General features: G+C 31.8%; 1 protein-coding gene across 3 annotated transcripts in view; it reads left to right on the forward strand.

Annotated features, from left to right (window-relative positions):
* Window positions 1–26,581, forward strand: part of Plc21C (Phospholipase C at 21C) — a 363,710-nt gene that overhangs the window by 196,903 nt on the left and 140,226 nt on the right. For all 3 annotated transcript variants that reach the window (XR_011951639.1, XM_072540713.1, XM_072540714.1), the window contains exon 2: window positions 10,665–10,811. Coding sequence is in view for 2 of the 3 variants with exons in the window: in XM_072540713.1 (XP_072396814.1) it covers window positions 10,665–10,811 (147 nt within the window). In the remaining variant the exon portion in view is untranslated. The remainder of the gene's footprint in view (window positions 1–10,664; window positions 10,812–26,581) is intronic.

The raw sequence follows: 26,581 nt of genomic DNA on the forward strand, positions 1-26,581 counted from the left end.
AACATATTCAACATATATTCTAGCGAAAATAAATGAATTTATTCAAAATATGCTAACGTGAACAAAAAAACGAAATACAAACAACTCTTTTCTGAACCTTACAACTTGAATTACTAAATTTTTAGGTAACTGAACTCAGCCTCAGTTTTATTAATAGCGTCTTGCCGCCATTTTGTAAGATACTTTTAAATGGGACCATGGAGAAATTAATCTATTATTTGAAAGCACTTGTAAAAACCATTAGGTCCCTGGATTGTTTTTATTCTTTGTTCACCGTTTCAAAATCCCCACTAAATTGTGAAAATCTTATTAAATTTACTCTGGGTAAAAGAATAACTCTTCCCAGATGGATAACGTCACTAGTATCATATATATGCCAAAAAATCTTAATTTAAAAATAAAATCGACCTTTTTCAGATTTATCTCCATACATATAAACATATACATAAAAGAAATTTAAAATAACAATCATTATATTTGTCCCTTTCATCTCTACGCCCATGACTACTATATGTACTAAATATTCAATGATAAATAAAATAGTTTGGAAAATTAAATAATGTATAAAATTATTAAACAATATTAAAAAAGATATCATGATTTTTCCATTCTTTGATTTTTAAAACCAAAGTGACAAAAATCAGACCATAATAATTAAAAAAATATATTCCCTCATTGGGATCGAACTCACGACTTTTGGTTCTAAATATCGCGCTTTAACTCATTCGACCAGTAACCTTAATAAATAATAAGGTGGCTAATCAATGTGATTATTTGACAAGAACATTATTAAGGTCAGTTTTTTTATTTTATTTTGTGTTTGTGTTTATTTATTTATTGTATTCCAAAAATGGAAAGGTTATTACGAATCATAGAAATCCCAGGAAGAATATTTATTTGAAAAAGACTTTGGCCAAATGTATATATCTACCGAATTAATATAAAATAATAATAATATTAATTAATATTAAATATATTTACAAAAGGAACATTTTTATTCTCGAGAGTGAAATAAAGAGAAAATATATCTTCTGTCTCTCTCTTACCTATATCTTACATATGTAATGATTTTGCTGATTCACTCCCGTACAAATTTCTAACGTCGAACGCGCGTATAGAAGTATAACTTCAAAATAATTTAACGTTATATATTTACACCATGGTCATCTTCCAGGCAGTCATATGGGTCTTGATGTTGTTTTTCGTTATTGCAGCCTGCTGTTGCTAAGATTTTCTTATACCAATCTAAAGACTTATCGTTCACCCAGTCATCGCCAAAGCGCCGTTCTAAGAGATTTTTTCTTCTTTTCAATAAGGGCGTTATTCAGCGGAATACTGAATATTCAACCAATTTTTTGTAAGTTATTTTGAAGATACTTAATGTCATAAAGGAACCAGTCTGTTACAGGATTCTTTACTAAACTGAACTGTTGATAAATGCTTATGTATTCCTTTTCTGTCTTTACAACAGATTGTTTTCTTAGCCGTTTCTCAACCCTTCCAAACAGCCTATCTGCTGACAAAATACTGTGGCCATGTACCGGAAAAGTTATTCCAATTTCTTCTAATTCTGGAGGTCCCTTGACTTTATGCCAATAATATAATGCATGGATGTGTGACTTCTTATTTTGTTCTCCGGATCCGTCACAAAAAAGTCGCAGAATCTTTATTCCATCTAGATTGAGTGAGTCCAAATGACGCAGAAGAGTAGATCCTACTTGCACATTACTCCATCCAGCTTAATCCTTGCTAGACGTATGAAAATGGCGACGTTTTGATATGAACCTGCTGCAAGTCAAAGTGAAAACCAGTGCTTTAGCTCTTTTGTTCGCGATGTATGTGGCACATACATCTGAAGCAGGCGAGGGAAAGCCTAAATTAAAATCTTTTCTCAAGATTCTTAAAAACATTGACAGTGAAACTTGTTTTATCTCGAACTTTGTGTTATATATCTTATGTAACTTTGCAATACTAAAATCGCTGTCTAAATAAAATTTTTGAGACTTTGATCCATTGTAATGGCTTTCACGTCCTCTCAAATTGCCGATAAACTCTCTAACGTAAGTAGTATGTTACTTCTAACTTACGAGATTTTAAAGGTATGGATTTTCTGTCTGTTTACTTCAAAGGCAATCATCATATGACACAATTTTACATCGTGCTCATTTCTATTAGTTGAACTGTAAAATTTTTTTTTATTTCTTTTAATATCACCCAGTGTAATATTATTACACTGGTAACTACGGTCGCCATGATTACATAGTCATTTGAAATTTGTCAAAGCTACATCTGAATCACCATATCTAAAAAAGCAAAGAAATAACTCTAAACTGGACATCTCATGTAATAAAAAAAAAAAACATTTTACCTTAGGCGTTTCCTACTCGCATGTTTAGAAACATTGCCACTCCTTATCCTAACATCTTTTTCTTTAACAGTCACATTTAACTTTAAGGGTGATTTATGAACCATAAATATTATATTTTTTGTATCTTAATATTAAGTACTTATTTAAATACCGGAAGGAATTCACAGAGCAGTGTTTTCTCTTTGCTATATTTCATTTATAAGGTGTTGTATTTGTACATGAAGCTTTTCTCCCCGTTTCTCAATCTGTTTCGCATAGATGCAATCTGGGCTCGGGGCTTTGTTATTTCTTAGTGCCAATAGTAATGCCTTTACTTCCTCAAGCGCATTTTCATCAAATAATTCTATCATGCATTTCCATATCAAACAAATTCAGTTTTCCAAGTTTAACAAAAAATGTTAGCCATACAGATTAATTAGCAAGAAAACACTATTTACTTGGCCCTACTTAAAATATAGAGCGAATCCATTTTTTTGCTTTACGTCAAGTTTAACATCAGACATGTATTCAATACCGCATTGTTTCGGTAAAAATAGATATCCCGCCTCGAGGTTTAAAATTTTTTCACGAACGAGGCACATTTGGTAGTCATTTTCAAAGATTAAAAGTACATCTATGTCTACCAAAACACACAAAGTCAAAATGAAAAAAACTGACGTTAACGCCACGATAATAATAAAAGTGACATGTTTACATTCCCGGGCGTCCTAACAGTGAATTAAAAATGGAACAAGCGTTATTAAATGCATTAGCTGAGGGGGAATTATCTAGAGATATGTAAGTTGATTTAAAGGTTTGTTACAAAAAAATATGGGGATAAAAACATCAATAATTTAAAATCAACATGTATTGAAATTGTCTTGAAGAAACACTCCGAGGTACGTAGATAGATTCTGTATATGGTTTTACTTTTGTGTTACAACTCGATTATGGTTATGTAGTTTTAAAAACACAAAATATTTGTTTTTTTTTTGCTCTTAAGTAACGTGAACCCTTAAAGGTCTTAGTTGTTGGGATTATAGATTCTAGAGACAAAAGACGTCGTTTGGCCTCATGCGTCGCCACCATTCTTTTATAGTTCACTGCAAATTTGATCAATACCTGGTGATTTATTATTCTAACCCTTTTAATGGCCTGGGCTTAATAGTAGCTGGTCTTTCGTTCTGCTTCTTACCTGGTCTTATCACACTCTAAAACAAATTCCATCCCAAACAAGGTGTCAGACAAGGATGTACACTGTCCCCACAATTATTTAATATGGGGAGCATATTACGAGAAGAGCGATTGAAGGATGGGAAAAGATCATCTCATTAAATGGCCGAAATATAAAAAAACCCTACGTGTTGCTGACGACGTACCTTTTCTTGCAAATAGTCAAGGAAAGTTAATTGATCTCATACGAATGATTGAAAACGAAAGTCAAATATTTGGTCTGCAGTTAAACATATCAAATACAAAGGTCATAATAGTGGATAGACTGCATAACAATCATCCACACAAAACCACGTTTGACCAGTTTTAGGTTTTGCGCTTATATTTATATCCATAGACATATAATACAAGATACACTGATAAATCCGGCTCATTAGACAAATATGCAGGGACTGCTTTGCGTCAGTTTTCTCTGTCGCACTGGAGGAATGCCACTGTATTGCAGCAGTCAGTATATCTTGTATTATATGTCTATGTTTATATCTGGGATTATTGATCACAAATACATGGCCACAACAGAAAGAAATAAAACGTAGATGTGATCTAGCAAAAGTCGCTGTTGGAAAGATGTCCAAAATATGGAAGGACTCTCAAATTCGACGAACTCTAAAAATGAGGTTGATCAAGTGCTCAATATTCCCAATACTGACATGCGGATGTGAATCTTAAATCCTACGATAAGCGGAAAGAAGAAAGAAGTCACTGAAATGTTCTCTGTTGGAGAAGAATGTAACAAATTCGCTGGACCGACCACAGGACAAATAATTCCATTCTAAATGAGCTAAAAGTCAGCAAACGTCTATTCAGCAAAGTCCATCTCCAACAATTAAAATACTTTGGACATGTTATGAGAGCAGACACAGAAAACATAGAAAGACTTATTATCCAAGAAAAGGTAGAAGGCCGAAGATCACCAACAAGATGGATCGATTAAATTACAGGAATATGCCAAAGACCTATGAAGAAATGAACAGAGACATAGATCTTTGTAGACCGACAATACACGACATCACGATGACCATTACACTCCTACGGGGGGTTAGGATTGATGAGAGAGATTTGCTTCTTCGATCTGGTGACAATTCAACTCATCGGTTCGAGACTGAGGCCGTATTGTTTAGATATTTCCCTCTCCATCGTTACAGCTCCCTCTTCTTGCCTTACACTCTTCTCTCATTTTGTTCAGATTTCTGTAAAACTTATGAGGTTTATTTTAATTTCTTAGCCTTTCTATGCTTTCTAACTGCTTTTCCTCAAGTTAGCTTTTTTCTTCTATGTAATATTTTTTCTTCTCTCCTTAGAATTTGGTATTCCTCATTTCCTCTTCTTGTGTATCCGGCTTGATGCGTCTTAAAGTCTGCTCTATTTTTGTTATCTGTTGCTTCTTGTCATTCCTTATTCAACCATCCGTTTTTATAGCTAGTTTGGATTTCCTCAATATTTTTGTTGCCTTGTCAGTTATTATGTTTTTACATTTTGTACACAATTCCTCCACATTTGCCCCTGCCTCCAGGCTCTCCATTCCCTCATGCATTTGTCTCTTTTACTCTTTCACAACGATTTCAATACTCATCAATTTTGTCTTGGTTTACATGTTTCTCCTTCTTTAGGTTTGATATTCTTCTTCAGATTTTTGCAATTACAAGAAAGTAGTCACTATCAGTGTTTAGACCTCGATAGCTTCCTACGTCTATGAGGTCGGAAGAATGTCTAACGTCTATCAGGTGTATCATTTTATGTTGAAATCTTGTTCTACTATCATACTTTTATTCTTGCAAAGTTTATTAGTTTTAATCGCTTATCATTTGACTCTTCATGTAAGCTCTCACGTCCTTTAGTTGGCTGGAAAACGTTCTCTTTGTCAACTTTGCATTAAGGCCTAAAGTAATTATTTTCATGACATGGGCATGGATTGTATTCTTTATCCAATGTGTCGTAGAATTCATCTTTTTCGTCGTCTTCCGTTTCTTTCTTAGGTGCGTGTACACTAACTAAGTTATGATTAAATAATATTTCTTTAAGACTTAGATAACATATACTGTTGTCTAAAGTTCTGTTGAATAAGTTAAGGACAAAGTAATTTTTTTTGGCATTTTTATCTTCACTGAAGTATAACTCGGTTTGTATTATGAGCAAAAAATGCAATTTCTTTGTTTTTATAAGCTACCGTTTACCCATTTACAGTATTTTCTATAAAATGTAAAGTTTTTGAGTTATTCGTGAAAAATCGTTTGAAAACGATAAAAAAGAATTAATTTTTCATCACCAGTAAGTCTAAAGGTATTGATTTATTGAAAATACTGTAGAACATAAAATGGAAACTCACTTTTAAAATTGTACATTCTTAAATAGTACAGTGTGGATATTAAGTCTTACCCCCCCTAGTGAACTCCGTTATTTAAGACAAAAATGAAAAACGCTCGGAGCTGTCAATTTTTATTTTAATAGAGGTATTTTATAACATAAAAAATTGTCACCCCTTTCATCCCCTTCACTTGACAGCTACCCCCTCAGATTTTTTAAATGGCAATGGGGGTTGTGCGATAGTTCGTTGGAAAGGGTTTGAAAAGAAGAATTCTAAAATCTATCACACTTTACTTTAACTTTAAGGATCTGTTTTTTAATAACGATTTATTGTTTGGATATACACTTTGCGATACAACAATACAAAAGTAGGTACACTGGTTTTGCTTTAATATGGGACATTCGGTATAACAAAATTTATTTAATTTTTATTCTTGAACGTTTATACCGAATTATTTTTTTGCAGAATAAATACTTTTGTGTCGTTAAAACATATCATGGTTAGAACAATTTTTTAAATAATCTAGTTGGCGTGTATAGTTTTTGACCTGTCATAAAAACCAAGCAATTAGCACTGTTGATTGTAAAGAATATTAACAAGAACTTGAGATTTGGTGCGCTTTAGTGGTGAACTGTAAATTTTTAGTATTAAAAATTCAAAACAATCAAAATGGCACCACCTCGTAGATTAGTAGACAAATGTGAAGCAATTTTAATATTTAGCGAAGCAGGTCGTAACTACCATGAAGCTGTGAGAATATTTAATGAAGGTTTTCCGAATCGTCCAATTGATTGACATTACTATAGACTACTTGTCACCAAATTTTGTGAAACTGGTTCTGTCGAAAACAAGAAACGGGATGGTAGAAAAAAGATTTCTGAGGAAAAGCAAGTATATATTTTGTCTCAATTTGTAGTAAATCCATCCAGTTCAACTAGAAATGTTGCTCGCGAATGCGAAGTAAGTCACAGGACTGTCTTAAACATTTTAAAAAAGCAAAAATTTCATCCCTATAAGATGAAAATGGTGCACGAATTGACAGAGGATGCTCCAGATCGACGACTGCAATATTATGAAACTATGGATAATAATATTTCACAAGATCCAAGCTATTTAAGACATATTTGTTTTTCCGATGAAGCTACATTCTATTTAAATGGACATGTACATCGACAAAATGTAAGATATTGGTCTGACGAAAACCCTCGATTGTTTCGAGAGTGTCATACTCAATTTCCCACTAAATTAAATGTTTGGGCAGGTATACTAGGGGATCACATTATAGGCCCTTTTTTTATCGAAGGCAATTTAACGGGGGAAAGCTATCTTAATCTATTGGAAACATAAATAATTCCTGCAATTCATGATGTGCTTAGAAACAATCCAGGCGAATTCACCCAAGATATTATTTTCCAGCAAGATGGAGCTCCGCCTCATTACGATGCTGGCGTTCGAAATTTTTTAAATAATTTGTATCCGAGAAGATGGATTGGACGTCGTGAATTCATTGAATGGCCACCAAGATCACCAGATCTTACTCCTCTAGATTTTTACCTATGGGGTTACCTTAAATCCAAACTGTATGGGAGCCAGTTGACGACAGTTGATGAACTCCGTCAAAGAATAATCGAAGAATGTGATAGGATTGATATGCAGACCCTACAAAGGGTTAGGGAGGCAACGAAACAAAGAATCTACTTCTGCCAGGAAGTAAATGGAGAACATTTCGAGCATCTCCTGCAGTAATTTAAGTTTTATTTAGGGTAATTTGCTAGTTCCTTTAATTTTAAAGATGTAATTTAATACATTATTTTTTGTATATTTTATTTTAAATAAAACCATTATGCCATACAAAATTTCAAACTTATACATTTTTTAATTCTTCCTTTCAAACCCTTTCCAACAAACTATCGCACGACCCCCATTGCTATTTAAAAAATCTGAGGGGGTAGCTATCAAGTGAAGGGGATGAAAGGGGTGACAATTTTTTTATGTTATAAAATACCTCTATTAAAATAAAAATTGACGGGTCCGAGCGTTTTTCATCTTTGTCTTAAATAACGGAATTCACTAGGGGGGTAAGACTTAATATCCACACTGTATATTGATTTTAATAGACATTAATCTACTTCATTCACTTCAGATCTGTCTTTATTAAGAAAAATTCTGAAACCATAAATGAGAAAGCAACTATTTTATTTCTGTTTTACTTATTAGATGAAAGTCGTAATTTTTCTTGACTGTTCTGATCCAAAAGTTCGAAAAGTTTAGATCGTTTACCGAAACTTTTAATGTGCTTCGCACACCTTATTTACCGAAGCTTCTAGTCCAATTACAAAATTATACATTGGCTTTCCGGGCAGCTGCTGGATATTTTTAAATCTAGTTCCAAAGATTGTGTTTAGTTTTTAAAAGTACAAAAGTTTTTTTAATTGAGTAATCCGTTTCTGAAAGGTTTTAGCTATTATATTTTAATGGTAAAGTTAGTTAATCACATAAAAAGTAAAAAATTTAAAACAAGAATTACAAAAGTTAAACAAAAAAATAAAAATTATAAAGAGAACCAAAAATTTATATGTGAAGTGAAAAAGTTAGGTAAAACTCGGTCCTCGGGCAGAAAATATAAGTAGTATACTTGTAGTACTTTTCATCGATTAAAATATAAGGATACATTGCTTTTAAAAGGCTATAGCGGGATAAGATGGTCAAAAGAGCCCCCGCACCGATCAGCACCGCGACTTGTGCTTTTAATAACGCATATAAAAACATGACTTCATACAAATTTTTAGCTTTGTCGACTTTATTTTTTTCTGGACGCAATTTTGCTTTAAAAAATCTAAAAAAATTCATGAATATGTATCTTTCGAATATAAAATAGCCTGATTTTTTTTTTAATTTTTACATTGAAAATTAAGCCTAGGAAAAATCATTGAAATTTTCAGTAATTTCTATAATGTCAATAATTTTTGGCTTACTTTTAAATATTAATTTTTATGTATTTTTTTCGTTCTTTTGAATGGCCAAGAGAGAAGTTTCATTTCTGAGCGAAAAGCATCGAAAAATAAAAAAAAACCGTTTTTTTACTCATTTATTTGCACATAACCTCAAAACTCAGCTGGTAATTCAACATTTTTCAACATTTTTTCTTTCACATTATCCAATTCTATTGAAAAAGTCCCCATTTAACTCTTTCATAAAGATAAAATTCGAAAATCGTTTTTTATCCTTTTCGCATTTTTTTTACCTTACCTCAAAATCAGATAGTTAGATATATTATGCTTCTCCATGTATTTTCTTACGGGCCATGAATCATAATTGTTAAAATAATCATTTTTAACTTACAAATTCTCAAATTGCGAAAAAATCGTGTTTTTCTAATATTTTCCCACTTTATTGACTCATAACCTTAAAATCTAGTAGCTAAATGATCGAATTTCAGCGTATTTTTGATCGCACCCCTTCATTATTGTTTTATACCACTTGTCTTTTATTTTCTTAAATAGTCAAAACTTGAAAAAACTGTTTCTATGCATTATTTCTATTTTTGACTCGTTAATTGCATGAACGGATAATATATCTCTAGGATCACCTCAATAGGACAAGAATATTATTATTTTTTAAATATTTTTTTAACATTGTAAAAATTGTTTTATAGATTCATTTGGATATAAACGAGGACATATATAAAATATTTGGTTACAGAAATATTTATTATTATGAAATTCTTATACAATAGGTTATTTAAATTAACAGTTTAAACATTCAACTACATTTTAGTCCTCATCACTATTCTCATCTATGACTGGTTCAACATAAGATGTAAAAATTTCTGATAGAATTTTTGCTGGTCTTATGATCCTCGATGTATATCTTGCATTACTGAGATAATATATGACTGCGGCTATATGAGAACAGGAACCCACAGTGCGTAACCCATTTGCACAATCACATGCGTGGCGCAAAATACCACCATATCCAATTGAATCAGGTTTATACTCAATGTCTTACTGCTTATATGCCTGGATTTTATCAGTACTTTAATAATATTTGGTTTTATTGCAATATACTCCAAATTGATGTTATTACTATAATCCATCAACTCAGCCAAAAAGCAAATGGCTTGACCTAACTGACAGGTTCCCAAAAAAAAAAATTGAGGTCCTGGAAAGTTAATGATTTCTTGTCAAATGTCAGCTTGGTCGTTGTAGTAGGACATCTTGACCACTTGGTTGTGTCAGCTACTAATGCTAAAGTATTCTCACCTTGATTAGATTTTAACATTCTTTCGATTATTATATCCTGTAACCCATCATCATTTTGATCACTATTCAAACGCTTACCAAATAAATTGTTAAGAAAACATGCTATTTTACAATATGCACCAGCTTTTGGTATAAGTTTATTATCTAATTGTTGATGAAAAGCTTATATTTTTTGCCAAGAATTCCATGAACAACCCACCTCAATTTAGTTACATAGCGTGATTCATTTGATTCAGTCGTGGTCAAATTGATTCTTTTTCCTTTTAAGGCAGGCATAAGAATAAGAAACAATGTCTGCAACGCGCATACTCCCATTGTCATTGTCATGTTTACGGATCATGCGCGTAGCAAACATTGCTGTTGTCGCCACTTCTTTCGTCTTAGTGTCGCCTTCGTATTTGACTGTGTTAGCCCATAGAGTACGATACGCGCGCCTATAGGATATATGGAATTTATTGTTATAATTTTAAAACTATTTGTTTTTTTTTTGTTTTACTTATAGTTTTTTTCTTTGCAGGATTCTTGTGTTGGAACTCCAGTAACATTAAGAGTAGATCCCCATGGATTTTACCTTTATTGGGTGGACCAGAACCATGAAATGGACCTACTGGACATCGCCATTATTCGTGATACAAGAACAGGGCGTTATGCAAAAATACCTAAGGTAAAACAACAAACAATATTATGTCTATAAAATAGGTTAGTCTTTGTAATTCGCAGTGTATGAGTAAAATAGACAGTAGATTTTAATCTAAGTGGGTGTAACACATACTATACTTCTATACTATACTTCATTCAAAACCAAGATAAGCTCGAGTTCACACGCTTGTCGCCGACGCTCGATGTCGCCACTTGTTCTTGGTTAGAAATTAATTTCTAACCAATGACAAGCTGTGACGTTACGACACACCGATCCGTGGGTGTAAACTTGAGCTTATCTTGGTTTCATGAATACGAACAAAATGAGAACAAAGTATAAGTAAAGCACAGTTCGACTGTATATGCGGTTTTCGAACGCGAAAGCCCAATATTGCAATGAAAGTCTTAGTTTAAAAATGCCTGGATCAACAAAAATACGTTTACTCCTGCTTTATCAGAGCAGCTTTATCAGCTCCTGTTCAAAGCTATCAAAGATGACAAACTAAATAAAACTATTTCATCTTTCAGGACTTTACACTAAGAACATCCAGATTATTAAAAATCTGTATTGTAATCAAATAGCCCACATTTGGACATATAGTGGGTCAAAACATTTCTAAATGGATTAGAAAGGGCTGCGTTCTTTCGCCACTGATTTTCAACCTATACACGGAACAAGATATTTCTAGAGGCACTGGAAAAGTACAATGGAGACATCAAGATTAATTGCGTACAATAAGTAATCTTCGATATGCAGATGACACTGATATACTGTTTGATAGCACCAAATATTTATAGATGATGCTATAAACAAACTCGATTATGGTGATTAGTAAAAAGAACATTTAAAATATCGGCTAGCATATCTGAACCGAACATATTGAAAGAGTACACCTATTTAAATATCTGGGATACACAGTAAATGATAAGTGGAAACATGGTGTAAGGTTTAAGATCTGAATTGAAATTAAGATCTAGATTCATAAAAATGAGAAAGCTGTTAAGCAACCGCAAACTAAGCGTTAGCACCCGATGAAATCAACATGATGAAAGCAACTCAATTGCTTTCATCATGTCACATCGTCTCAGGACCAGCAACTTCACGTGGAGTCATACGTCGCCATGTTACCAAATCCACTGGTAACTTTAACATCTTAGAATTTATCTAAATCTAAGATGTTAAAGTTACCATTAAATAAACTAATCTAAATTTAAACAACAAATTTTAACGGGTTTTTACCCACATATTTAGTGGCTCAATACATGTATACCCACCTAGTGCACTGATGATGGAACATGGATTCCGAAAACGTTTTGTGATATAGTCCGATTGGGTATTTTAAATTATATACCTTTTATAAAGGATTTTTAATAAAAATTTTTGTTATATATGGTATACAGCCAAACTACAGGAACTTTGATTCCTTGTGGATTTTAAATGTTACTTACTCTTTACGCTACTCTACGGAGTAGAAGGGTGGACGTTAACAGCAACAACTATAAAAAGTTAGAAACTTCAGAAATGTGGCTGTACTGATTCATATTGAGTATACATTCACAGGCAGAGTGGCCAATGCAGAGGTATCGAGACGAACCTGTAAAGAGCTGGAATAGTTAACAACTGGTAAAAGAGGGAACGCTATCTGCAGCTTTTTTCCTTAGGAGAAGCATGTCTTGGCCATGTGTTCAGTAAATAAGTGCACTTTGCTACAGCTTATAGTGGACGGTAATATTGAAGGTAGAAGTGATTTGGGCAGAAAAAATTGGAAAAGGACTGTACGATTTGTACACACATCTAAAATATAGGTTAAACTGTCAACAGGTGTTTTTTAAAAACTTGATAATGTGTAACATCTTCAGAGCTAAAGTAAAATATTTTAAGAGTATTTTTATATAATTTAGAAAAATTTTAAAAACTTATGTCTTATAGGAGGTTATAAATACCTCATAGAAAAGTAATTACCAACACCAAACACATTAAAAAGACACATTAAAAGGGCAAAGCATTTGTTGTAGGAATTAAACCCTTTTAAAATTTAAAAAATCACATTTGGGAGGGAGTGCTTACTAAACCAATTGCCGTGAAGGCGGAAGCAAAAATAAGCGACCTCTCTATCATAGAATTAAAATTAGAAATACTAAGGTTGTGTAGGTTAAATTTATAAAGTAAATTTTTATACTTATTTTTAAAAGTTAAGATTTAAATATCCAAAATTATCAAAAATCAATAAAAACCTATTAAAGTTTGACCAAGTCTAGAACGAAAGTTGTGAAAATCAAAAACAAGATGTTTCATGTGTTAATTTCAAAGCTCACTAGTAACTATAGGTACTTTATTAACAGTGATGATAACTTTAAATATACGATGGTTAGATAGATTGGTGTCTACTTGACCAAATAACAAAACAGCTTACCCCAGAGTAACTAGTGAATAAAAATTACCAACAGTTAAATTAAAAGATAATGTTCTAAACACCTATAACAAAAAAATGTTAGAACTAATTAATTTTTTTAAAATATAATAAAATTTGCGTTTTAAATTAATCTGAGTATTAGCACATCTTTGGGGATGTCTTTTTAGTTCTCATCTCTACTGATTTATAGCTCTTCTAACGAGTTCATTTTTGTATAGTTGTTACTAGGAATGTTGTGTATGATCCTAATATCTCTTTGAGGACAAAAAGTGTGATTGGTCTTGTACAAATGATAACCAAAACTAGATTTCTTAATCTTTGTCAAGTCTTCTTTAATCCGTATTTCCAACGATCTCACTGTTCTCCCTACATAAGTATCTGGACCATCTTAGCAGGACAACTTATAAATGTCAGTTTTCGAAAATTTGTCAATTTTATATTTAGTGTGTGAAAGAATAGATTTAATATTTTTGGTACATTTAAGGGCTAGTTTTAAGTTTGGAATACTGTTTAAGTTTTTGACTATATTATGTGAAGGATATCCTATTATGATATTGATCTATACACAACTTCTGAGTTAGAGTTGTACGCTACAGATCTATTCCTTTTATTCCTTAGTTTCTTCAATATATTATCCACCATTGTAGCAGACTAATTATTACTGAATGCAAGATATTTGATAATTTCTATTACTGATTTAAAATTAGTGCCTGATAATGTTAAGTAGTCTCTACGGATATAACAATAAAATAAGCCATCTTGTGTTGAAAAGGATGATTAGAAGATCTAGGAATAATCTGACAGTCTTAGTAGGTTTTCTGAAGGCCGAAAAACTTAAATTTATCACATATTCTGGTTAAAGTTAAACCTAGGAAATTAATGGATTTGTTAGACTCTGTTTCTAAAGTAAATCTATCTAAATAGCAGGATGTAAGTTGTTGAGTGAATTTAGAATGTTTTCGGTATCTGATAAGTTTCCGTCTATAATTGCTAATATATCATCTACATATCTAAAACAATGTAAGATTTTTTGAAAGAGATTGTTGTTTAAAGCTTGACTGTTAAATATATTATTTTCTATGTTGTTCAAGAATAAATCTGCTAACAAGGCTGATAACAAGGAATTATCCATAACCAGACCTTGTGCTTGTCTATAAATGACATCGTTAAAAGAAAAGAAATCTTGTGATAAGCAAAATTGAAACAAACTCAAAATAATAGATATTTATAATATGTTATACAGGGTGTTTTATTAGTAATTGAAAATATTTTAACTGTAGATTTTTGAGCTCAAAATATTGAGGTTTAACCCAGATCACTTAAATAAAATGTGGCTCCTTACTCAGTTACAGGGTGTTTTATTTAAAAATATAAAAAGTATTTGTAACCAGTACTTTAAAACTATTTCATATATCGTTGTCATACTTGGCAGGGAGTGTAGGTACATCCTACTAAATTATGTTAAATAAAGGTTTATGGTTACTCCAGAGGCGTACGACAGGAAAAAGTATTTAATTGACTTCTCCCAAATTCTACGCCACTAGCGGAATTGTTATTTTAGCAAAATTTTTCGATTCTCCAATACTTTCTATGTAAATAATTTTTAACTATAAAGTCATTATTTTTCGAGATATTTGAAGTTAAAAATGAAGGGGCACAGTTATTTTGATTAATGTAGGTATTAATTATATCGGTCTTGTTGGGTGATAGGATTGCATTCATTTCGCACCTAAAATTTTAATCGCTTTAAAAAAAACATTTTGGATGATAAATAAAAAATTTAAAATCGTAATTTTATTTAAAAAAATCTTTTTACTGACGAGGCTACATTTACAAGTAGAGTATTTAACTGTAGAAACAGCCACAGTTGGGATATTGAAAATCCCCATCTATTTCGAGAGACAGATTTTCAACATGAATTTAAGATTAATGTATAATACGGTATATTTGGAGATATTTTGTTGGGTCCTTATTAATTGATCTAGAAGATTTTCCACTTAATCAAAAAAGAGGTATGTGATTTATGCAGGATGGAGCTCCGACTCATTGTCCCTTAATATTACGGAACTATCTAGATCAGCAATTTCCTCATCGTTGAATTGGCGGAGGTAATAAAGTTCCTCGGCCGCTTAGAACACCTTATGTAATCCCTTAGATTTTTATTTCTGGGGGTATATTAAATCACCGGTATACTTACAAGAATTAAATAATCATCAATCACTATGGCAGCAAATGGTAAATATCTCTAATTTTATTACCAATCAGCCAAACATATTTTTTGAAGTTAGAAGATCGTTTATCGAACAAATTTATAATCTTTTTGAGGTAAATGGGCTTCACATTGCACATTTGTTATAAAAAGTTTAGTTAAAATGGGTTTTATGATATTTTCGAGTTATATCAAAACCTTCGGTGTAACCTTCGGGTAGTGGCGTTATAGTTTCTTACAAGTTTAGTTACCCCGGTGTCATAGACCAGGTGGGTCTAAAAAAAGAAATAGAGGATTTTTCTTTTTTATTTTGTCGGAATTTAGAGTAGGTAAATATATTAAGACGTTTAAATAATGTAAACTTTATCAAACTAAACAGAACAATGATTTGAATAGGTATTGAAAAAAAAATGTCATGTGTATTAATTTTTCCTTATAAAATCAAAATAAACAAACATGATATAATAAAAATACTTATAAATGTTAAATAAATAAATAAATAAATGTTAAATAAATGCAACAACTAGCTACAAAAAACAAAACGATATACTTTTATTGTAGTTCCCTACAGTTCTGATATACACCTGTGATATGCTCTAAACACATAAATGCATTGCATTTGTAGCAGGAATAACGAGTTTTTCTATTCTTTCTCCCACCGCAGTAGATGCACCTTCCAGCAGGTAATGACATTTCTTGATTTTCTGGTGCATCACTTCGAGCTACTTCCATAAGGCTCAGCTTCAGCGTCCTCGGAAGATTGCTAAGAGCTGTTCTCCTTTTCAAATGTGGATGAACCAATTCGTTTGCTAAATCTCTTAACAAATGTCGTCGCCGTATATTTGGGCCTCCGTTGTTTACTTTATATATCACCTAAGTATTTATTAATGAAACATTTAATAATGTGTAGAATATCAGCATGGGCCATTTTCTGCTGTTTAGGGAGCAGTTGTAACTAGTGCTAAGCTTATCTACAACGTCGACACCCCCTTTTTGTATTATCATAAGAAGTGACTATTACTGGTTTAGATTTATCACCAGTGTTTATATCAATATCATCATGATGATACATGCTTGATATTAAAATCACATTTTTGCGTTGCTTTGGGATATAAGAAACGATTATGATATCCTCAGCAAATCCAAACATGCTTGTATGGATTGGACGTTTAGTGTGGTTTGAAAAGTCGACTGGCAGTTCTGTTTTATTTTTTCTTAGCATTCCAGTTGTAGTTATTTTATAATCGCGAAGCATCTTTTCCACAAGTGGAACTAACGTAAACCAGTTATACATTATCAAGTTAACGCGTGAACCAGAAATGTGTTATTTATAAATGTGATTATAATCATTTTGACAATTTTTTTAGGAACTGGTCAAACACCACACCCGGAATCGGAACCTTTGTAGAGTCATCGTAAGATAAAACATTTCTATACCATATTATCTCTCCTCTAAACATCTTATACACTTTTACACGATTACAGTGACCTAGCCCAAATAAATACAAGAGTCCTATAAAAGCACGGATTTCCATTTCATCAGTAAGATTAGCTTTTGAATGATACTAATTATCGTGTCGTCCAAGAAATAATTCCAAATCCCGACAGCGTCCTTTAATTTTTAGTACTTTTTGTAGGACTTGGTAGCGAATTATTATGTTATCCTGTTTTGCTCCAGTGGTTCTTGGCTTTGGAGAATGCTTCTTCCAGTGAGTTGTACGGTTCTTGTCTAAAACAAAAATTTAGCATGACTTGCTAATACATAATCTAGTTTTTTAACATACCTATATAGAAAAGACGGGCTCACGAAGAAGACTCACGAACCGCAACTGTTTCATCTGCATCTGATATCTCCTGTCGTGATTCACTGTCGTAATTTATAACTTCTTTAATGCCCTGTTCCTCTTCTTCTGATTTATCTTCGCTTGCCACTGATTAAATATCACTATTATCTAGTCTTACTTCTTCTAAAAGTTTCTGCAAGTAACCTCGCCCTTGCTCGTAATTCCCCATTGCTAAAATCTAACAATCTTCTAATTAGAATTAGAGAAATGTACAAATATCTAAGAGCTTACCTCGGAACATTTTTGTAACGATATTAGTGGCGCATATCTGAGACAGCCGAAACTGAGTGGTCATACGTCAACTAACCATTAGTCACAACGGTGAAGGTACTGAAACGTACGATTTCTTACAATAAGTTGTTTAATACCAACATCAAAAAAACAGTCTACCCAGTCTCTCACACAGTGACGCCACTACCCAAAGATTAAAATTTTCTGTTTATATAGAATTATAACAAAATAGTTATTTTTATAACAAACCACAATTTGCTTTTAAATGTTGAATGCATCTATTCGTTTCAAGAAATTTCAATAATAACATTATATTTTATTGTTGATAGCGATTAAAATTTCATTTGCATAATAAATGCAATCATAAGACCCAAAAATAGCGAATTAATATATTAATCAAAATTACTGTGCCGCATCACTTCATTTAACTTCAAATATCTCGAAAAATAATGACTGTATCGTTCCGAATAATGAATATATTATTTGCATAGAAAGTATTGGAAAATCGAAAAATTGCACTAAAATAACAATTCTGCCAGTGCCGTAGAATTTGGGAATGGTCAATCTTTCACTTTCTCCTGTCGTACACCTCTGGCTATAGCGAGGAACGTTTGGTTATCATAATTTAGTAGGATGTAGGTTCAGTACCTTCGCCACCTGCGAAGTATGAAAAGCATATGTCAAATAGTTTTAAAGTACTGGGTACAAATATTTTTTTAACTTTTAAATAAAATATCCTGTAACTCAGTGAGGAGCCACATTTTATTTAAGATATTTGGGTTAAACCTTAATATATTGAGCTCAGGAATATACAGTTCAAATATTTTCAATTATTAATAAAATAGCCCGTATATACATTATACAGGGTGTCAGCAAAACATTGGTCATAAATTATACCACCATTTTTAAGAACGAAAATAAGTCGATTTGGCTTAACTTACCTATACGCAAAAGTCCATCAAAAAAAAGTTACGGGTTGTTTAAAAGTTACAAAATAAAACGAATTTTTTAATATTTCTCCAAAACGGCATAAAACTTTTTAATGAAAATTTATGTTATGTATAAGCATGCTATAACCAATAAAACCGAAGTATGAAAAAAATTTCTCAGTTTTTCTAGATTTCATGGGGGTCTCCAAACCTTTCCTCTCCTCCAACTTTTTTGTAGTACTAAAAACGGGACGTCATTGGAAAGAAATACCTTTTTTTACAACTTCTTTGTTAATATTTGTGTTTAAAATCATTAATTTATAAGATACAGGCACTTTTTAAACACATAGTAAAAAATCTGTAGCAAAAATAGAGTGGTTCAGCGAAGCACTGAATAGTCGATGTTGGGATTAATGTTAAGTGATAGAGATCTAAATATAATTATAAGAGTCAGAGCAGGAATTACAGATGGTAAGGATAGTACATATTAAGTGGAACTGGGTCGGAAAGGTGGAGAAAATGAATGGCACTAGGTGGACTAAACGTATAACGTAGTTGCGTCCTAGATTTTGGGGATATAGAGATAGGAGAAGATATGCGACACGGTGCGGTGGATGGATAACATAAAGAGGGTTGCAACCAACTGGATTTACACGGCACAGGATCGGGATCATACGACAAAATAATATTTATTCTAGGCGTTCCTCGCTACTGGATTTAAATATAATTATAGATCTGGTTAATTATTTTGTCTCAAAATTAGGCAAGATAGTTCGAGTTATAAGAAAGCATTGATTATTTATATATTGTTATGACAAGGAGAAAATATTACGCTCTAATTTCTAAAGTAATGAACTTATCTCAGGACTTATTTCCGTTGCTCAGTATCTTTAATGTTGTATTTGCAAGCATGAGGATATAAAAGAATAAAAAAAACACATAAACAATTACCAAATGTAAATTTCATTAATATATTTTAACACATAAGATTAATATACGTGCTGTATAAACATAACAATTTACATAAAACAAATTATACCATCTAATTATCAAAATCAGGTATCTCAACTTAGTAGAAGGAATAGAGATGTGTAAATTCTGCTCCATAATAATTTAAATTTTTGGTTATTGTCAGTCGATAATTTTGCTGATTTTGCGTACAGTGTGTAATAGAAGAATAAAAGTGTTAATGGTAATTATATCAAATACATTGGAAGAGAGGTAAGTGCATACTCTATAAATTTAGGAAGGCGACGGAAATTTTATTATCACCTATCACCAAAAAAACTTAAAACAAAACCGGCTCAGGTAATTAACGCTATTATTAGTTTTAAAAGATAGAGGTGGGCGTTGCTACACCAGACCGTTCCAAAGTAACTGACAATTAATTTAATTGAAAATAATTTATCAATGATAATATATCCGATGACAATCGGAAAAGAAATAGAAAAGAAGATGAACTGCTAGTTGGTCCCAGTAAAAAAGTACAAAGGAGTCCAGTTAAAAGTCACAGAGATGAAAACAAAATAGATCAAAAAATACTAAATATGATAAAAAATTTAACAATAGCGTTACAAAAATTAAAAACTGATGTAAAAGAAGTAAAACGGAACAAAAACAATACAGAGAAGAAATGAGGGAACTCAGAACTAAAACAAGAGAATAGTGACATCTGGAAAGAAAATGAACAAATCAAAAAGGATCTGAATGATACAAAAGGACAGCTTGAAAGCCTAGATAGAATAAGAAAAGAAAATAATGTGATAATACAGGGAATGGCAATAGAAACGGAAGATAGAAGAACACTAACAGAAATAATAATTTTATGACAAAAGAAATTAATATTAATGTAAATATAGAAGAAGCAGTGAAACTAGGAGATAAAACATGTTTAGTCAAACAGCCAAACAAAGAAGAAAAAACAAAAATTATGGAAAAGAAAAGTAATCTTAAAGAAGTGACAGAAATATATATATATATATATATATATATATATATATATATATATATATATAAACTATGATCTAACGACAGAGGAATTACAAATACAGAAGGAAATACAAAGAATAGCAAAAGATGAAATAAAGAAAGACAGACAAGAAAACAAAAATAAAAAGCGAATACAACAGGACAAAAAAAAATAAAGAGATGAAAATTAGCACATGGAACATAAGAACTATGCTAGCTTCAGGAAAAGTGCTAGAGAGAGGAAAAAAACCAAAAAGTATAAAATAGATATTGCAGCACTGCAAGAATTACGTCGGGAGGGACAAGGACAGATTTATAAGCAAGACTTTACAATGTTATATTCAGGAGGAAATAAGCAAGGACAAAAATAGGTGGGATTCATGATACTAAGGCACCTAAGAGAGAAAATTATAAATTTTAAGCAAATATGCGAAAGGATGGCCTATGTTAGAGTCAACAACAAGCCATTTAATATATCAGTGTTGAACATATACGCCCCCACAGCAACAAGCAATGCAGACGAAAAAGAAATCTTTTATGATAGGGTCGAAGAGGAGATAGAAAAAATACCCAAAGGAGATGTCATATTTGTACTAGGAGACCTCAACGTCCAGATTGGAAAAGTGTCCTCTTTGCAGGAAATTTACAATATGTTGTAAATTTCCTGCAATTTACAACAAATTGCAGGAAAGCATATAATACACGAAAATACGAATGACAATAGGCAAAGACTATGTAACTTAGCAACAAGAACAAATTTGTTAATAAGCTCAACAATATTTGAACACCCTAAAATACATACGGTAACATGGAGGTCACCAGATCAGAAAACATACAGTCCAATTGACCACATAATGATTAATAAACGAAAAAAATCGTCAATAAAAGATGTAAGAACATTTAGAGGTGCGTGTGCAGGTTTACACAACTACATGGTCACAGCCACTATAAGACAAAAAGGCAAAATTGAAACAAAACAGAAAAACCAACATAAAAAGTGGAATGTCAATAAAATTAGTAATGAAGTAGTAAGAAAAAATATGCAGAGGCAGTAACATTTCAAATAAAAGCGAAATGTAAAGCAGAATGAGAGACGATCAAAAAATCAATAAAAGAAGTTGAAAATGTGCAGGTGGGTAAAAGTCAGGATAAAACAAAAAATGGATGGTATAACCAAGAATGTAAAGAAATAACAGAAAAAAAGTGCAAGCCAGAATTAAATTGCTAAGAACAGATAAAGAGAAAGACATAGAAGAATATGAAAAATTAAGAAAGAATGCTAAGAAACTGATAAGGCAAAATAAAAGAAAATGAAAGAACAAAACAAAAAATACAAAGGCAAAACAAACGGAATAAAAAATAAAGAGGGAACAGTGATAATAGAGGATCAAAAATACATGCAAGTATGGAGGGATTACTACAGAGAGCTCTTGGCGGAGGAAACAACTGGAGAAGAAATGAATAACGAGGAGGAAACGGTGCACGAAGAACAAGCAGACAAAGTAGATGAAGTAGGCATCGAATTTTCAAAAGAACCAACATTAGAGAAATTGGAAGAAGTAATATAGAGAAGCAAAAATGGAAAAGCCCCTGGTAAAGATAGAATTAATATGAAACTAATACAATACGGAGGAAGGGAACCGAGAGAAAAAATTCTGGCACTATTGAAAAATATATGAAGAGAAGAGAAAATGACAGAGGACTGGGAGGTAGGGCAGATTATAACAATACATAAACAAGGAGACCAACAAATTTGTGAAAATTATAGAGGAATAACGTTACTAAATAAAACATAAAATATTGACATCAATAATTAAAAGGAAGTTATCAAAGATCACAAAAAAAGACGGCGGGAGAGTACCAATGTAGATTCACAGAAGTAAGATCTACAATAGATGCAATACACAGAATAAAATAAATAATGGAAAAAGCAAAGGAGTATAAATTAGAATTGGATATGTTATTCCTAGACTTCAAACAGGCATTTCATTCAATTAAAAGGAAATGATTAATGATAGCATTTAAAAAATTAAAAATTCCACATAAATTCAGAAAACTAATAGAAATGAAAATCACAATTACAAAAATTAGCATAAATACACAAAGAGGAAAGACAGGAATTCAGTATAAATAAAGGGGGGATGAAACAAGGAGATGCCTTATCAACAACGCTATTTAATCTAGCCTTAGCCGTGTACGTACTACGAAATATAAATAAAGGAAATCTAAGAACAAGAGGTGGTCAAAGAATCGCATATGCAGACGATATTGCCATTATTGCAAAGAACAGGAAAATAATGAAAGAAATGCTACTAGAAATAAAAGAGAAAGGCGAGGTAATGCGACTAAGAGTAAATCAAGAAGAGACAAAAAAGATTGGGGAAAAAGCCAATAAAAGAAAAAATCAAAATAGGAAGTTCTGAGTTTGAAGAAGTAGAATACTTCAAATACCTATGAGTTACAATAAGCAAAACCGGAGAAGGGAAGTCCGAAATAAAAGAAAAAGTATTAGCTGCGAATAAAGCTTATTTTGCAAACAAAAGATTACTTAAAAGCAAAACACTGACTAAGAAAACTAAGATAAACATTTATAACACCATAATTAGGCCAATATTATTATATGCAGGAGAAACAATGACGATGGTCAAAAAAGATAAAGAAGACTTAAGAATAGCGGAGAGAAAGATTATGAGAACTATACTGGGATCAATCAGAACAGAGCAAAGTGAATAGAGAAGCAAAACAAATGCAGAGATCAAGAAAGAACTTAAGGAAGACATCGTGACTAAAATGGTTAGGTAAGATTTGGCGAGCAGGAGATGAAGCAGTGACATACGTAATGATAGAATGGAATCTGGGAGGAAGAAAGAGAAGAGGAAGACCAAGATCATAGTGGCTGCAAGAAGTTGAAGAAGACCTCCAAAGGGCAGGAGTCAGAGAATGGAGAGAATAAACTAGAGACAGGAAAATATGGAGAGATATCGTCAAGAAGATAACATAAACAAAAGGGACTGATCCACCCAAGAAATAGGATCTAAAAAGCATTCGCAGTTTAACCCCACGGTGGAGTGCATAGCCATTATATATATATATATATATATATATATATATATATATATATATATATATATATATATATATATATATATATATATATAAAATAAAGTTTTGGACCAAATTTAAAAATTAGAGAATAATGTATAGGGAACTGCAAGGAATATTAAATGATATCTTACTTCATCCCCATTGCCATTATAAAATGTTGGGTGATTTTTACCCTGGCTTTGGAATGAAAGTAATATAATCTACAATACCGAAAAAATGTGTTCCCCTTTAATCAAAAATTGACCTGTAGCTTGGTTTTTCAAAAATGTTATCGTAGTTTCTGTTAATGCCTCTATTTCGTTTTCGTCCGGCCACCCTGTATATTTTGCTCCTTATGTGTAAGCGGTCACTAGTGTATATACTAAGAAAGTACTCTAAAACAAATAGTGGTCAAATCGTAAAATATACAACTTTGTATGTTTGTAAAACCACAATTTTAATAGAGGTTAGGAAGCATGTGCGCAAGCGAGCAGTAAAAAGCTTTTAGATAATGGTAGACGCACCCCGGTTTATGACTAAAGACAATATAAAACGAGTAAACGTCTAATAAAGTGGGTAACGTAATGTACATAGAACACAAAGATTTATATTTAGCTTGCACATAAAAGCTTTTTATGAATCACGCGACTGAAATCGTTGATTTTCTGTTAACGAATGTGATAGTTGTTTGGTAATTAAGATTTATCAGCTTTACTTCTAACTTTGCTTTCTAATGCAGTAATCTTTTGTATGGGAAATGGATTCATACCGAATTTCTTAATGTCTGACAGCACGGAAGTCTCATTGTTATATTAAAAAAAAGAACTAGCTTTTTTACAGAGTGATTCTAATAATTGGACAAGTAAGACTTAAATACAAAAATTCTAATTTCGACGACGTAGTTGTCCGTTTTTTTTTAATACTTCCTGGTGTAAACTGAAAATACAATAGAATAATAAACTTTAAACATCCATGAATCCTTAAACAACTTAACTATCAAGGAAAAGACATTTAAGATTTGATTTCACGTACAGGGCGCCTGCGCATCCGCTTATACGTATTTCGGCCTAATAGGCCTCATCAGAATGGCTTTCGCAGTCGCTCTGAACGTGAAAATAAATCTTTTCTGTCTTAGGAAGCAACTCTAACATGGCTTCGTATAGACGCAAATAGCGACATTTAATAATAAAATCCGTAAACTAATTTTCGAAACCAAATTCAGAATTTCGCTTTAATCTGTGCCTTCTAAGAATTGCAAGGTAAAACAGACGTTGATAAAGATGTTATTAGAGACATGGGGAATCTAAAAATTGCATTCCACAACATATCTCCTCAACTAAGCAAAATTCTTAGCGAATTGGTTTCTAGTACTCGTACAGAGTATATCGAAATAAAAAGGAAAAGACAGTTAAGATTTGATTTCACGTACAGGGCGCCTGCGCATCCGCTTATACGTATTTCGGCCTAATAGGCCTCATCAGAATGGCGTTCGCAGTCGCTCTGAACGTGAAAATAAATCTTTTCTGTCTTAGGAAGCAACTCTAACAACTCTAACTTAACTATCATTATTAGAATTAGTGCTAAGGAATTTGTTGGGAAAACAAAAAAGACAAAAATAATTAGATTTCTGTATCTGAGTGGAACTCGGAATGAGAAGCTGCTATGAGGACAAGTCAAACTGCATTTAATAAATATAAGAGACAAAAAACACCTGAAAATACAATTATATTTAAATCGCTTAAAGCTAAGACACAGCTTATTATAAAACAAGCAAAGGAGTTCTCCTGGTCTAAGTATATTTCAGAAATAAATTCCTTATTGAGAAACAAATCTCTGGTTTGAAACACGCACCAATTATTTAGAAATTAAAAGTAGACAATAGGATTTTAACTTCTCCTTGTGAAATAGCTGACACCTTAGCTGAAACTTTTAAAAAATGTCTTCAAATAGTAACTACAATAATACATTCCTTAAAAAGAAAATAATAACAGAAAATACTGACCTCTTTGTAAATGATAATCTAAACGATCCATTAGATCTACGTGTCACTATTAAAGAACTGGAAACGCTTTATCCGAATTAAAAAAACACTAGCTCGGGTCCAGACGACATTCCGCTAATATTTATAAAAAACTTCCTTACTTAGCCAAATTATTTATTCTTCAACTTTTTAATTTAATGTGGCAAAATGATAAATTTCCATCAATTTTGTCAAAAGCTATTAGATTACCCCTTTTAAAACCTTAAAAGTCAAACCTAGAATCTGACTCATATAGGATTTATCGAAGTTAGTTTAATAGTTCAAAAATAGTTTTAAATACATGAAAGTTTTTTTACGTATAAAATAGTATTTAAGCTGTTAAATTATAAAAGTCGAATTATTGAAATCAGTTAAAGAGAAGAACATAGGGATTTTTTTAACCAACTTTTACACTAACTGTACAATTTTTAAGCTAATAAACAAGTACAATAACTTATTAAACTTTCAATTCACATTTTTTTTCCAAACTTATGTCAAAAGTTCAGCAAATGACACGTATTTTATAATTAAAAAAAAGCCTAAAAAACATTAAGATTGGTCAATTATAATATATTATTATAGTTCCCAAGTTATGGTCGAATAAAGTTGATTGGCATTTACAACAGTAGCACAAAGGTTTGGGATCTGTTCTTTAAACAAATATCTTTGTTGTACCAAGTACCTAGAAGATATCAATTTTCATCTTTTTCTTTTGTGCAATTTGGTTAAAATGTTTATTTATCACTTTGACTCCCAGGGCATATATAAAAAAAATATCCACTCAGGCCGAGAAATTTTTTTTGTTGTTGCGGCTGAAAATGTTACAGTATATAATAGTGATTTAAAATATTGCCATCTTTTATTATTCAAAGGGATATTTAGGCTGTGTTCAAACTCGATACACACGGTTCACAAGGCACGAAAATACCGATTACAAACCAAATAGCCTAGGTGTATTAAAATTGATACACAGGTTTTTATTAATTATCTTTTTATTAAAAATATTACACATTAATGTTTAAACAAAGCAAGCAACTTTTTTAGGGTAACATTATGTATCTTAAAGACACAATTTGAACACATAAACTTTTGCTCA

Source organism: Diabrotica undecimpunctata, chromosome 8 (genome assembly GCF_040954645.1).
Source record: "Diabrotica undecimpunctata isolate CICGRU chromosome 8, icDiaUnde3, whole genome shotgun sequence".
NCBI classification, from domain to species: domain Eukaryota; kingdom Metazoa; phylum Arthropoda; class Insecta; order Coleoptera; family Chrysomelidae; genus Diabrotica; species Diabrotica undecimpunctata.